Source organism: Amphibalanus amphitrite, unplaced genomic scaffold (assembly GCF_019059575.1).
Source record: "Amphibalanus amphitrite isolate SeventyFive unplaced genomic scaffold, NRLGWU_Aamphi_draft 000373F_arrow, whole genome shotgun sequence".
Taxonomy (NCBI): Eukaryota; Metazoa; Arthropoda; class Thecostraca; order Balanomorpha; family Balanidae; genus Amphibalanus; species Amphibalanus amphitrite.
The window spans coordinates 1-15,143 of record NW_024881867.1 but is presented as its reverse complement, the minus strand read 5'-3'; the positions used below and the strand labels follow the sequence as shown (position 1 = coordinate 15,143).

Here is a 15,143-nt window from a genome sequence, read left to right as displayed (position 1 = left end):
AGATAGTGGAATTCCGATAACGAGACATTTATTCCCCACTATTATATTATATACCTACATATCCGGAATTGGAGGATGTTCAGTAATTGAGGCGCTCGCTCATAAAATGCCGTGCGTTTCATGCACACTCCTCAAGCAAAAATATTTTTACTTTCCAATTTTCCACATTTTCTCAAGGCTTAGACCGTTACAGAGACCGTTTTAATTGACTTTGATGAAGTTGAACGCGAGAAATCACAACCAAATGCTGCATTAGGTTGTAAAGAACTGAATTGCGTTTTCCCACACACGTGGCGTTTTCTCACCTACGTCTGCAGGAGAGACCAGATCCACTATGCCCCCCCCCCCCCACCATCGAAAGGTTCTTCATGACTCCCGGGGGCCCCCGGGGAACCCGGGGGCCCTATACACTGTGGGGGCCCCTTCGAAAGCAGGTGGCCCCCTCCTGGGCGAAATCCTGGGTACGTGCCTGCCGGTGGCGCCCCTTTGTCCAGTATTGGCGCCCCTCCAATCGATAGCGTCGCGCTCCTAGATGATGGTGGGTGGCGCCCCTCTGTCCAGTGTTGGCGCCCCTCCAGTCGATGCCCTGGTCCTTCGCAAATTCCTGGGTACGCCACTGGTCTAAAACGATTACGATGTGCTCCGTTTGTTCTGTGCACAAGACCGTTCAAGTCTGACATTTTCTAGTGTGTTGTGTGTAGAGGTGGCAAAAGATAAAAATTTTGGGAACCAGACTCGAACCAGACCCGGCTGGACATTTCTGGAACCAGTCGGACCCGGCCTTAGTTGGAATCGGACCCAAATGGACCCGGCTCCCCAAAAGTCGATTAATACAAACTATTTGTAGGTATCATTAGTTGCATCATGTAAAGCAGCCTATTTCTCACTGGGAATACTCATGAGCTACTGTGTGCCAAGAAACATTCACTTCATTGACTTCATATTTTGCAATAATGTGTAGTGTGCAAGTTGTACAGTTTTTGGTAGGACCCGGTTGGACTCGTCAGAAAATTTCCAGGAACCAATCTGGACCCATATGGGTCCAGACTGGTTCTTTGGACCGGGTCCTCGGGTCCACATTTTGCCACCTCTAGTTGTGTGTATCACCAGTTATGTGCGCTCGATACCGTCATGAGTCTGACCTGTGCCATGTTCTCCGTTAGCTCTGCACCGTGGCGACCTGTGCCTGTGCTGTGTCTGACCTAAGTCTGACATGTGCCGTGTTCTCTGTTACAGGGCGTGGGCCACCAACCGGCCGGGCTGCCCTGAAATGAGACATGTCCCGGACTCTGGCCACCGTTCCTGACCAACACGGTATGTTCGCCTATCGAAACCCACTGCGGCGAGATCAGGTGTAAATAAACTACATTTTGATAGGAGATTCGTAAACATTGGATATTATTTGCAATGCCATTCTAAAAATGTGATTAATAGGGGAAGTCTTTTTGCCCAGCGGCCAACAGTGCATCGTTGACCTTTGGGTCACTTTATCCAAATATGTTATACAGGTGAGGGACTTCGGGCCTCAAATGCGCAGATCGCCATTTACTTAATCTCTCACGACAGGTTCATTGCGTCGACGAACGATTATCGAGTGCTTTTGTGATATATAACAATCTATGGATAGGCAATCTTTGCCATGCTTTAAAATTAATGCGCGACGTCTCCTCATGATAGCAGTTGACGTCACTCAGAAGTTTGTCCTGAGTCAGAGATAACCCTGAATTCCGGATCCGCGCAGGGGATCACCATAAGCCCTGATATGGCTGATATATGTGGTATGTTAGTCACAGTTCACTGTGTGTACCCTAATTTGCGCCACCAATCGCATTTTGAAATTAAATATTTTGATATTAGGCTGTAATATGTAAGTAAACACTCCATTACCTGAAAAAGTCATTTATATTGTGTAGTTATTGACTCACTTTAATGTGTTATTTTTATTGTATCTGCCGCACCTATGTAGGTAACAAACGTATGGCATCCATTATGTTACCATCCGTTATGTTATTATGTTACCTGGTGTTAAAGTAAGGTCTCTGTGCGTCGCCGGGACTGTGGGAGGGGGCACTCCTGGTTACCTGATCATGGGTAACGGACTATCTTAGAAAAAAAAATCCAGGGAAGTTCCAATTGCTTTTGAGAGGCTCAGTGCCCTACTGCTGATAGAATCAGTTTGCCTTTCTTTTATGATATGAAACAGGGGAACAAGGGATTGGTATTCACAGCAAGAAAGCACGAAACGTAGCCTTTTTCTTAGTTTTTAGTTTGCTGAAAGGCACCCATTTATCCCACATTTATGTGGAAACGGCCAATAAAAAGCTCTAAGTGACAGCATTAGGACAGAAAGTTGGAACGGAACAGTAATGGTTCGCCAAACTATCATCGGACTGTGGCCTGTAGATGGTCTCTCTCTCTCTCTCTCTCTCTCTCTCTCTCTCTCTCTCTCTCTCTCTCTCTCTCTCTCTCTCTCTCTCTCTCTCTCTCTCTCTCTCTCTCTCTCTCTCTCTCTCTCTCTCTCTCTCTCTCTCTCTACCTCTCTACCTCTCTATCTCTCTTCCTCTCTACCTCAAGTTTTGTTCAGCTCCATCCACGAATGGCCTTGATCACGCCCCTTCCCTTACGGAGACCAGTTTGTCCACTTTTTGTGGAAATTAAAAACCCATTCGTTCGCAGCCGCCGCTGACCTTTCGCCTCTACAAAGTGCCTGTCGTGTCCGTTTCCTTTCTTCTCCCCTCCACATACCCGTTGGACGGCCTGTCTCCGAGGGACCAGCAGTGCCGGGACGAGCTCGCCCGTAGTGTGTGCCTGTTCCCCGCGGACTGCACCTCAGCTGAGGACGCCGGGTCATGACCTGGCCGGCTGATGGACGGACGGCGCCGCCGCCCGGGCGGCACGGAGAGCCGCTCGGTCGGTCGGTCGACGGCTATTTCGGGGCGTCGGCCGGCCGGTCGGCCGGCGCGGACCTGCGCCACAGCCGCCGCCGCTGCCGACGACCGCCCGTCGCGATCGATGGCAAACTGTCGGCCCGGCAGAGCCCCCCGGTCGGTCCAGACAACGATCCAGACTGGGGCGGCGACCCGACCAGACGGCGGTCTGACACGCCCAGCTCCGGGGGAGAGGTCAGACAGACCGGTCCAGACCCTGAACTGTGGCCCCGACCGGACACAGTGCAGGTCTGCCGCACGGCACACCTCCTCCAGGGTAGTACCCACCGCCTCCGACTTCACCGGACCTCACGTAACCCAATTTGGCTCAGGTCACGTATCGTCTATTCCTGGGGTCGGCTCAAGCTCCGCCCGCCATCGGCTATTCTGAGTTGCATCAATCACACAGGCGTTAGTGTCTTTCATGGGCCCTGTTTGGCACGAACCGCGCGTCATATTCTATCTTTACGCCACCATACAACCGACTGTACCCAACCAGCACCAATTGGCATCGCATAGAGGCGTGACTTCAATCGGCGTTTGATGGGCTATATCCGGCTGTCGGCACGGATTATCTCTGTTAGTCGACAGGATGAAATGCCAAACTCTCGTTAGCGAAGGCCAGCACTGATTCGCGCTGCCACTGGCCTGTAGACACCGCAGTCCGAGTTCTGTCTTTTGATCGCCGGCTTGGCGATCACAGCCGGCTGGCCGCTCTTTGCGGTGTCCTGTGACATGGTTCCGGGGGTCCGAGTGCCATTACTTATCGCAGTACCTACCTATCCACTATTCTGTCGGTCGGGGTGCGTGTGCCGTCCTTCTGTGACCGCGGGCGGGGCGCGGGGTCAGCGGATGTCGTGAGCACACCGCTCACACGACACGGAAGCCCTAGGTATTGACACGGCTGACCTGACCGACCTCGGGGGAAGCCTCTGCGGCCGACCCGCCGCAGCCAGTGGCACCAGTGACAGCACTAATGGCGCACGTGCGACGTGAGTGGCGCACGCCGCGTAGGTGACACTCCGGGGCGCCTCCCTGGCGCACGGTAGCGCAAGGGCTGTGTGTTGGTGAAGGTTTGCATTTAGCGGTGTTATTGTTTCAGTTTCTTCACTCGTGGCTTGGCCTTTACTGTGCATTGTTCCGCTGAATCGTTTCATTTCGATCTCCAGTGCTTCTTGGTGCTTTTCGGTTATTTTCTATACGAAATCCCGTTTCAAGACTGAGCTTCAGCTTTTTATCCTGCCACCTTTTTGGCCCTGGTAGACGGTTTATAGCTCCAGCACGTTATCAATTACGCACCTTTGCTTACGTAACACGCTGCAATGGTCGCCGGTGAGCGATACGGTGTCGTGTGTGGGTTCTAGCAGCTTATATTAGCGGCGAGCGGTGAGCGATGTGTGTTACCGACTAGCAAGTGATGCGCGGCTGGGGTATATGATGAGGCGGCGACTGACGTATACGCTGATTGATGTGTGTATTGAGGGACCGTTCTGCTGAGTGATATGCGTGTTGACTGACGTCGCCGGGTGGGCTGGCGGTGGGCGCCTATCGTCCGTGCCCCTGGTAACCATTGCTCCACCCTGGTCGGTCCACCCCTGCCGTACTGGCCCCTGAACTGACCGAGGCCGCGTACCATTTCAGACCATGGTCGGACCTCGCTGCCGCTGTTGCTGGCGCTGCTGACGCTGACGCTGACCTCCCTGACGGCCGCGGCGCCCAGGGAGCTCGTGCCGTCCGCTGATGACTCCCTGCGCCCGGTGGAGGGGACCGGGCCGGCCCCCGCGCCGGCAGCCCCGCCACCAGGACCACCGCGGTAAGACTGCATGAGATAGGAGAGTGGTGGGGCGTAACAGGCAGGTAGGAAGATTCGGCGGGATGAATTGGACTGCAAATGGCCCGAGTGTACTGATGAAATACCGACACTTGGAAAGGGACACGAGAAAAAGAACCAATTACATTGTTAGAAGTTTTCATTTTATATAACAACATTGAACGAACCAGAGCGCACGTGCATACTTGACAGACTCGCATAAAGTTAATCCCCTAATTTGTCGGTCGATGTCTTTTATCCGGTCTCTGGTAGGCGTTTCATTTCCGTTTTACTGCTATAATCTCCCCCAGTGCCCAGCAATCCATGGCGGCAGTATCCCAGACACCATTTAATTCTGGAGCGCGCTCACCCGTAACTGCTTGTGTCTGTGTTATTTGTAACGGCCTGCTGCCGTTGGTCTTTACAGCGAGATCAGCCCCGGTACAGTTAATGCCGCCCACTTTCCGACACACAGTCGCCACTGCATTTTTGTGACGCTAGGTGTGATGTGTGTCACGCTGTATCAGAGGTGAAACGTTTACCACTGGCTCGTGGATAGCATGAAACCTTTTTCTCATAGGTAACGAGAGACTGAAATACAGGCATAGCTGCTTGGAATTATGGATTGTGCTGTAAATCGCTCAACAGCTCATGTAGTACGGAACATGTCATTGTCTATCGCATCGGCGACAGTGATGCTACTTCGCGTGTCCTCCGATCAACTCCCCTCCCCGTTTGGCTGTGAAAGGCCGTCAACACCCGGGTTTATCTTCGCCTCCAGCTCTGTGCGAGCCACCGCTTCGTCAAACCCGGGTGGACGACGAAGGTCGTTTGGGAACAAAGGACAGGACGGTGTTGATGGGGATGGTGGGTGGGCAAACACTCCGCGCACCCCTTGTGCACCGCGGCTCGGCTCACACTGCGCGTGTTATCGGCCGGCCACGGCGGGGCCGCCGCCGGCCTGTTTGTTCTTCTCCACCCTTCTCGTTATCGCCCCCCCCCCTCCCCTCCCCCTACGCCCCTTCCCTGGACCCCACTGGCTCGGTGTCGCGTCGTGTCACCTCGGCCCGCTAATCACGATTCAACGTCCCGTTAATGCTCGATGTGTGGCCTGCCACTTTTTGGTGACGACAAATCCACAATCACAGCATGTGCGGTTAATTCTGTCGCTTGTGCTCCGCTCTCTGTGGATTTTATTTCTCCGCTGTTGGAGGATTCCCTCTCACCACGCCTCACCCTCGCACCCGATGGTGCTGTGGTCACCGCTACCTTCGGCCTTGATGTGGTGATGCCACACCTTTGCGAATTAATCAAAGCAGTCGATTGTCCTACTCCGGTATGGAAATAACACCCTCCGAGCCATCGTCTGAGATGATATGATCTTTCTCGGAAGGTGTGTCGGCGAGAAGAGAGAAATTCTGAAAAGCCGCATGGTTGTCCTTGTTTCAACGCATTAACACTCCGAAGAAGTTCGCAAAGGTGTTTTCGCTTTGGGCAACCTGTTTGTTCCTTTCGTGTCTCGTTTTTATTTACTAATGAGTGAATTCCTTTATTTCGGTGATGGCCTAATCACGGGCACTGTTGTGTTCTGAAGTGAAATCAGAATGAATATCGTTGCTGAAAGTGGAACATTCTTTCCGAATCTGAATACTTCCCTGAACAATAGAGGCGCCTCACACGACCTGCGACCTTGCAAAGGCTAGGCTGTCTGCATGCTTCTAACTTCACTGTAATGCTGTTTTATTCAGTGTCAAAGATTGGCTTAAGACACCCTGTTTCTGGTAACGAGCAGCACATGAACATTTCAGTCTACTTTCAGCGCCTGTCAGAATACTTAAACGGGGCCGTGCGACTTGTTACAGAACTTGGGCTCGAGTCGGCGGCCTTCTGCTAACTGGTTTCGCCCGTTTCTGACCCGGCCGTCCGCCTTGTAACCGCTGTCTGACCTTTCCCTGTCACGCTATGGCTCGGGCGCCGTGTCCGTCCGCGTCCTCTGGAGGAAATCCGAGCGCGCAGTCACGGCCCGGCCGCGTGCTGGGACGGTGTCACTGCAGCGGCCGCCGCCGGACCGGTGTGCGCGCCGCGCTATGACACCTGCCCGACACGTGATACCGGACAAAACCGACACATCTGACACACCAGATACCGGACAAAACCGGCACAAAAGACACATGGCAGCCGACACACCTGACACGCCCGCACATAGGACCCGCGCTTTTAGGTCTTACTTGTTGCCGTTGAGCATTTTCAGCTAAGCGGTGACACCACCTGCGTCAATAGTAGTTGGTCTTTGACTTAGCTAATTATGTGTTGAAAGGACAATCTCAATATATGGAACAGCTGTCTGTCTTTTGCACGCCAATTTGCTCACTTCCTAACTAAACAAAACAAACAGCTGTCTGATAGCACCAGAATTGGTTGAAAAGGCCATGCCCCATATCTTAGGGGAAGGTGGGGTAAGACGGCCCAGCGGGGCAAGACGGACCACCAGCCCTCCCGGCTGAACCGCTGCTGGTATCTACTGCTTTATGCACTCACTATGTTTGTTTTCCTTCGCTACAATGGCCACATTGAGCTCATGCTGCTAGGATGCATAGCTTTTGAGTTATTGAGAAAAATGTTGTTTTTCGTCAAACCGATCTAATATAAGAGGTCTACGGGTGATTCAATTACGGCGCCTTTCTTGCATGATTAGTTTTTATTTTGCACTTAACTGTGAAGAACAAAGTTATAAACTTAGTTATAGTCACACTTTAGGAAAGGGAAGGTTTTGCAATGTTGGGCTATTTGACATATACGTCATGATAATGACAGAATTTAGATTTGGGGCAAGACGGACCACTGTGGTCCATCTTACCCTGTAGTGGTCCATTGTACCCTGCATATGGAAAGTTCTTTTCCAAAACATTGACACAAGTTTAAGTAAGCTAATTTTTCAGGAAGGAGTCTTTGTTGCATGTGAGCCATGCATGCAAGTGCTCAGTTAGCATGCATTCATGCCAAACGACAATCAATACACATGTTCCCAGCTTTTAGCTGCACTTCCATCACACATGAGTAAAGAATAAAGGCTCATTTTGTTATTTTACCATTCTGGTTACATTTTCTTACAAGAGTACAGAGCAGAAGTGTAACACACATGAACGGATAGCAGGCACTGCTGGGTGGTCCGTCTTACCCCACGTTTTTTCTTGTCTGAGTTTTTGACATGTCCCTCTTTAAGAGCATCCACCACCTAGATGTCTTTAATTTGAAATTTAGTCTTTACACGTATCAACAGAGGAAGGATTGAGCATTCCGAAGACTATAGATAATATGAATTACGAGAGCAGTGTAGCAAGATATGCGGCCTCAAATCTTAGCTGGTCCGTCTTACCCCACCTTCCCCTATATCCATGCAGTCTAAATACTTCAATGTAAACACTCAGCCACTTTCACACTACTAGTCCGCCTCTCAGGCTGCCACCCGGACCATCTGTCTGACCTCAGACACACCTTTGCGCCACTCCCGGCATCCGGCCGACACCTGACCCGCCGGGGGTGCGCCGCCAGATCGTCTCGTTTCTCTCCGGATCGTGCCACAGTGGGTCTCTGCGCCCGTGCCCGTCTGGAGATCTCGGGTCTGTCCCCGCGGCGCCCTGCTGAGCGCTCTGTGACCGCCGGCTGTCAGCCACACCCCGAGGCGCCGGATGGGAGCTCAGTCGGCACCTGTGTCCTCCCGCGGAGCCGTAAACACCCCCCGCCGGCGGGTCAGGAGGTCACAGGGAGGGGCGGGGAGGGGGTGATCGGCAGCGGGGTCGGCCGTGCCCAAGTTTACATTGGTGTCTGGCAGGGGCGCGAGGTGTGGAAGGGCTGTAGTGGAGGGGCCAGGGAGGCTGTGCTGCCGTCAGCGTCTCAGAAGTGGGAGAACTGGGAAAACCAGTGAAGTGTGCGGATGCTGACTGGAATGAAAACCTATCTGGAGGTGACATCATACGGCCGGCTGTTCGACTGAGGGGTTGCACTTTGTCACATGCCTACGCACCTCGCTCATAGCGAATGAACTTACAAAATTCAACGCAGTGTGTGTAATGCTACTATTTACACTGAAGCACTCGGAGCCTGTCCTGAAATATTCAGAAGTTATCACCATAGAGCGCGTGTTCAGCGCCGCACTGTGCCGTCCCTATTCATGCATTTTCTATCTGCCTACGGCCTTCCGCTCTTCCACCGTCCCACAAGATGAGCACGCCGCCGAGATGGCCTCCGCTCTGCGTTCGTCGGCCGACGAGGCGAGAATTTTCCGAGCACGTCGCTAATGGCCATCTCGAGGCCCATCGCCAGATCTGGGAGGCGGCACTTTGGGTCGGCTGGCACACGGCGCCTTTATCCGCCGCCGGCTATTTGGCCGCTCCCGCCTCACCGGCTCACAATGGGCGTCTGTGCCGTGCGTGTGCCGACGGGATCCGCAGGATGTGCCCCCGGCTGTCCGCGCCGGTGACGCGGGCGGAGATGCGGAGCTGATGCCTGTGGGCTGCAGGACTGCGCCAGAGATGCAGCACGGAGCGCTGGGAGACCGGCAAGGCCATAACAAATGTGCACAGAGAGGTGTCTGTTCTCTGTCCAGAGCAGCCGGCACCGGAACTGCTCACTTCCGCTTAGTGCTAAGACAGCCCATGGGGCTGTCTCAGCGTTGTGCGTACTGGCTTCATACGCAGATACGCTGGTACGCTGGACTCAGTAGCCTGGGAGTGGGTTTACCGTGAGTATGGACTCGGAGCGTGTAATGATTGCGGTCAATTACCGGGTCCGTTTGAATTAAATTCCGCGGCCGTTAGAGTGTCGACGTTGATTTGGCCCAGCCGATGATGGATAGACGTCTATCTGTCGTCTTTCAATTCACGTCAGCGGTCTTTTCGCCGGTCCAATCATTTAAGATTCCTGGACTTGACAGCGATAGATGCCTGCCATACCATAGATGTCATGTTTCTGCACACATGATGAGATAACAAAGTGCCTATATCAGTGGAAGATCAGCATGTCTGCCTAAGTTCACGTTTCCAAGCTTCTGCCGATTGCAGCATGCATCGACCCTCCATATACCTATACTGTGACCCTCGGCCGGACCCATGGTTCCCCCTGCTGTCCTACCCGGTACTGCGCCGCCCCATTCACAGCTCCGACAGATAACGGTTCATGGTTCCCACTAGTGCCCCGTTGTCTCCCCTTCCCGGGAGCCTCGTGGACTCCTGCAGGGACAACAAACGACGGAAATACCGTCTTCCTCCCCATCCCCAGTGGTCGTTCCTTCGGGGACGCCATCCGACAGGGGGCAGCATTGACTGGTGTGCACAGGAACTGCGCATTTCCCGCCCACATAGGCTCCGGGAACGCGATAGCAAACGGCAACAGAATGTGAAATTACACCGGATAAATATTGAAGTTCGGGTGGGTTTTGCAGACCTGCTGCCCCAGGGGAGCCATATTGCCAGCGCTAACAATGCAGGGGCTGGAGCTCGTTTGCCGGTCGGCAGTGGAGGGTATGGGCTTGGTCGACCCAACTGTTTGGTTCGAAGGGTTTCGTTAGTGTAAACTTATGACCTCAAACGATCGACTGCCAGTTTCTGAACGATCGACAACAGACTGCGAACTGGGAAACTACCAAGGGAAGGGTTCCATAGATGGTCCCGAAGTAGATGTTACTCTCCTCCGCCACTTCGTATTGCTCCGCCCCGTGTCAACCTTTCCCCATCTGACCGCTGTCGCCCTTTCGCCCCCAGGCCGGCGGCGCCGTCGGACGGCTACGTGCGCTCCCGGGACGGCCGGCGGGTGGCCGTGCTGCGACCTGCCGACCTGCTGCAGTTCCGGCGGCTGGTGGCGCCGCACCAGCGCTGGCCCCAGCCCCAGCCCGGCGGCCAGCGGCTGCTGGTGGCGGTGAGCAGCGCGGCGCTGACGGCCGAGCTGCCCGAGCGGCGCGTCACCGCTGACGACAGTCAGGAGGAGGAGGAGGAGGAGCAGATCATGGCGCGGCGCTCGAACGTGCGCGCCGTCCAGGAGGAGCTGCTCGAAAAGGCGGTCGCCTCGGCCGTGAAGGAGGGCAGGGAGCGCGGAGGACAGGAGAGCGAGGAGGAGGAGGAGGAGGTGGGGAGGAGGGAGGAGGAGCAGAGAGCGGAGGGAGAGCAGCGGACGGACGCTGGCGATGTCGAGGGCAGCGGGTCTGCCGAGGAGAGCGACGCGGCCACCCCAGCCACACTGCCGCTGATGCCTCTGGACGAGGAACATGATGAAACGGCGACAGTGCCTGTAGAAGAACCGGCCGCAGAAGCAGGGGCGGAACCAGTGCCTGAACCAGTGGCTGAGCCTGTCGCTGAACATGTTGAGGAGCCTGTTGAAGAGCCTGTGGCAGAACCAGTCGCAGAGCCAGTCGCAGTGGACCCGGCGCCGGGCCGTCCGGCTCCGTCCGACCCCGAGGCTGGGGTCGCCTCTGGGTCAGCGCCGGACACTGGCAGTTCACAGCCGGCCGGCGCAGGGTCCAACGGAGACCAGACCAACACCGGCGACGGCAGTGACGCCGACGGTGACGGTGACGGTGACGATGGCCCGGACGCCAGCCTGGCGGCGGTGGTGGCGGGCGCCGCCCTGCCGGCCGCCTCTGTACCCGACTCGGGGTCCTCTGGGTCGGACCCCGAGTGGTCGGGCAGCGGCGGGCCCAGCCGGCCGGTCCCCGGGGTACGGGCGCCCTCCGGCAGCACCCTGGCTGCCGAGACGGTGCGGCGGGAGGCGCGCGGCTCAGCACCCGACCAGCAGCGTCAGCTCAGCACGGCGGAAATTAGCGCCGTGGCAGTCGGCTGCGTCCTGGCCGCCGCCGCATTCATACGTGAGTACCTGCATCGGTATTAGGCACATAGCCGCCGCGGCTTGAAATGCAACTTTACTCATGTGTATGTATTTATTTGCCTACACTTCTCGTATATTGAATTACTTGCACACGCACATCAACTGCGTAAGCACTAATAAGCTGAGTCATGCATTACTAACGGTACGACTGGCACTGATAGTGATGACCAAGGCAACATGAGCAGATACAGCGAACGTTATGCCTCCAGTGCTAGGAAAAAGGGCAGGCAGTGTGCAGCGTGTTAATCTGTTTCGCCCTGTATTGTCCTGGCCGCTATGGCCGTCTTTTCCTGGCAGTTGCCCCCGGCGGCCTGTGTCACTCCTTCTATACCGTCGGCCTTTTTACGGACAATGTACCGGTGCTTTTCGCATATCGCGCGCGATTTTTGTCCCCTGCCAACGAACAATGGCCACAGCATCAGGCCATGCTTTCAGGCCCGAGTGATGGACATTTGCTTTGGCTACACGTTCATTATCCATGCATTTTCCTGTTGCGTGCGGCTGTCAGCCCTGTCTCGGTCACGCCACGGCTTGGACGGGCGCGCCGGGCCGGACCCGCGCCAAATACGGAGGTAGCGGGCCGCCCGGGCGGCCGGCGCGCCACTGATTCCACTCCCAGGAATCCAACCAGGCGTGACTGAAACGATGAGTCGTCGCCGCCGCCGCTTCAATGGAACTGGAATGTCCTGGAATGGACCGCGCTCAGGTAAAAGTACGTTATGAAAGTGAGCTGCAATGCGGCGATAAACTGAGTGGATTGCGGTCGGTTCATGTCGCTCACTCGTGGCGACCTTCAGTAAGCTCCTCTCTCTAATCCGGGCTCTGAGTGCCCATGAGGCGGCTGGGGCTTCCTGTCTGTGACCGCTGTACGGCCGGAACCGGCGGCTAACTGGTGCTGACGACCCGTCTGGCGGCACTGATGTTCGCCACCTCCGCCGGGACGCCGGATGGCGGCTCTCATGACGAACTGTGGTGCGTCCGGTGCGCGGCCGCGCGCGAGACGCGGTTTGCCGGCCGGGTACCCCGCTCGACACGGCTACACAGCGGTCATTGTGCGCCTGTGATGGAGATTGTGTGAGGTCGGGGGAGATGGGTGACGTCAGAGAGGCCGGAGCGAGTTGCAAGCAAAATGCGGGGTTAGGGCATGAAGAAAAGAAATTTGATTGATGCATAGACCTCTGTATACAGAGGTCTATGGTTGATGGAAAGCGGTGTGGATTTGGCTTGGTAGCGTTCGCTATTCGGAGAAGTGGTTAATGATTGTGGAACGCAATGTCGGCCAGTCTTTTCTGTCTTCTTTCCGTATTGGTTGGAATGCCCAGGTGCAAGGAAGAATCGGTTGGATGTATTCGATTGGCACACCATTGTGCTGTATTGTCTACCGCTGTCCATGTCGTGATAAACTTCAGCCCGTCGCTCTATGTGATCAGAACGCCGGACATTGCTGATGTAAGCACGCCCTAACGTCTCGTATCCCTGTCCAAGTGTCTGACAAACAGACGGCGCCGAGCCGCCGATAGACTATCGTTGACTGCAGTGGCGCGGCTGGGCGGTGCGGCTGTCCCTCCCCGGTGAACTCTCAGCGGAGGCATATTGTCGACTCCCGGGCCCTGTCTGCCGGCGGTGGCCGCGTCAGACCGTCCCGGAATGCAGCGGCGGCGCGGCATGTCAATCGGACGCGGCCGCAGCGCTGGGAACCGGTGGCTGATGGCGCTAGACGGAGCTCCTGTGAGCGGGTGGCTGCTGGTACTAAGTGGAGATCGGCTAATGGTGCTAAACGGATACCGGCTGAGGGGGCGGCAAATGGAACCAAACGGGCACCGGCTGAACGGAATTGGTGACGAGATGAGCTAAAGGTTTTGATACAGCGACATGCCAGTGCATGGATTACACCGTACCCTACTAGGCAATCCTCTGTGCGTTTTGTCTCTTTGAGACAGTTTCTTTTGAAAGGCAGGCCTCTGGCCGTGACCATGAATCACCCAACGCCTGACGGTCAATCCCAAGAAGCTCACGTGAAATGATTAACCTAAGAACCATCCGATGGCACCTCCAAAATAAGAGACTATATCATGGTATCTCACCGAATAAGGGCTGCGCAGCACTACCTGCCTCGCCTGTTTGCTCACATACTCAGCCACAGATAGGTCGTTATCACGGCCCAAATACGTCTTGCGGCCCGTGCCAATGCGGGGATGATCGCCCGGCGTCGGCGGCGGGGATTGTCGGAATTTATGGTAGGAGCGATACCGGGCCGAGTTCGGATCGGCCGCGAAATGGCGTCAGTGGGCTGTCGGGGCTGAATATATGGCGCCGTTCTGCCGAGGATTCTGAGCAGCCCAGATAATGGCTCTGATGGGGTACACACTGCCTGAACGCTGAGAGGATTTAGCCATCGCCGCTTCTGCGAAAATGGTCCGAGGTCGGGGAATTACTTGGCGGAGCGGCCCCAGAAAGTTCTGAGGCAGCTGGAACTTAGTGCAGAAGTTGGGTGCGCTGTGCTCATCTCTGTCCTTATCACATAGGCGAGCTCTGATATCCGTGCTGAGGTTACGCGGTGCGTTGACACCGCTACGTCGCGCTGTTTTTTGCTCGAAATATCACTGACCTTGGTTTGAACTGCGTGGGCGCGATTTCAGAGCGGTGCAGTGGGTTTGCTCAGCGTTCCGAGACGGCGCACCTGGGCGGTGACGACATCCATTGTTGCACGCTCTACCAGACAGCACCTAGCTGGAGCTGATCTGTGGGGTAGGCCCGTAGCCAGACCCAGTGCCGGTCTGTAGGGCCCGTAACCAGACCCAGCGGCGGTCTGTGGGACAGGCCCAGACCCAGTGCCGGTCTGTGGGACAGGCCCAGACCCAGTGCCGGTTCGTCTGTTGCCGCGGTCGACGTCTCGCAGTAATGAGCAGAGATTCCGTGCCGCTGCGCCCAACACGGGCCGGCGAGGCAGAACGGGGCGGAAATGCGCGCTACCTGCAACGGACCGCATCAGCCGCCCCAACGAGCCGCCTGTGGCCACCCAATAGAGGACAATGGCATAGCAGTGCTATTGGATATCAACCTGATCGCTGATTCATTAGCGGTTAGTTTGATTCTCACTTGGCACAGGCTACGCCACAGTCCACCACCATCAGCTCGGCCGCTACACTGGTTTTCGTCCAGTTCCAGATGAGTTTAGCGTGTTTTCTCTCTGACTTTGCTCTAGGTGGCCGGATGGGACTCGGCATGTGACCCGGAAAGCTTGAAGTGACCTGAACGAATCAGTGACAAACCACTGCCTGAATAGCTGGTGAGCTGTCTGTATGAGTGGCCATCTCACCAACATGAGTGATTGTTTCGTATGCCAGACCAGTCGGACCTGCCGCACTGCGACAGTGCCCTGCCGTGGTGTTCTGCGGGCTGCAAGTGTATCGCCCGTGCCCGTGCGGCGGCGTCTGTTCCCGTTCCCTGCCGCGCCCGCTGGCCATCCGTTCCTCTGATGAACACCGCTCACTGCAGTACAACTAACGCAGTCCGTCTCAGCTGGACCG

General features: G+C 55.6%; 1 protein-coding gene across 1 annotated transcript in view; it reads left to right on the top strand.

Annotated features, from left to right (window-relative positions):
* LOC122389823 (guanine nucleotide-binding protein G(s) subunit alpha isoforms XLas-like) overlaps positions 1-11,593 on the top strand; it is a gene marked incomplete at its 3' end in the record, with an annotated part of 50,533 nt that extends 38,940 nt beyond the window's left edge. The window contains exons 3-5 of the mRNA XM_043382229.1: positions 1,237-1,314; positions 4,569-4,740; positions 10,497-11,593. Coding sequence (XP_043238164.1) covers positions 1,278-1,314; positions 4,569-4,740; positions 10,497-11,593 — 1,306 coding nt within the window. The remainder of the gene's footprint in view (positions 1-1,236; positions 1,315-4,568; positions 4,741-10,496) is intronic.
* Positions 11,594-15,143: the final 3,550 nt, after the last annotated feature.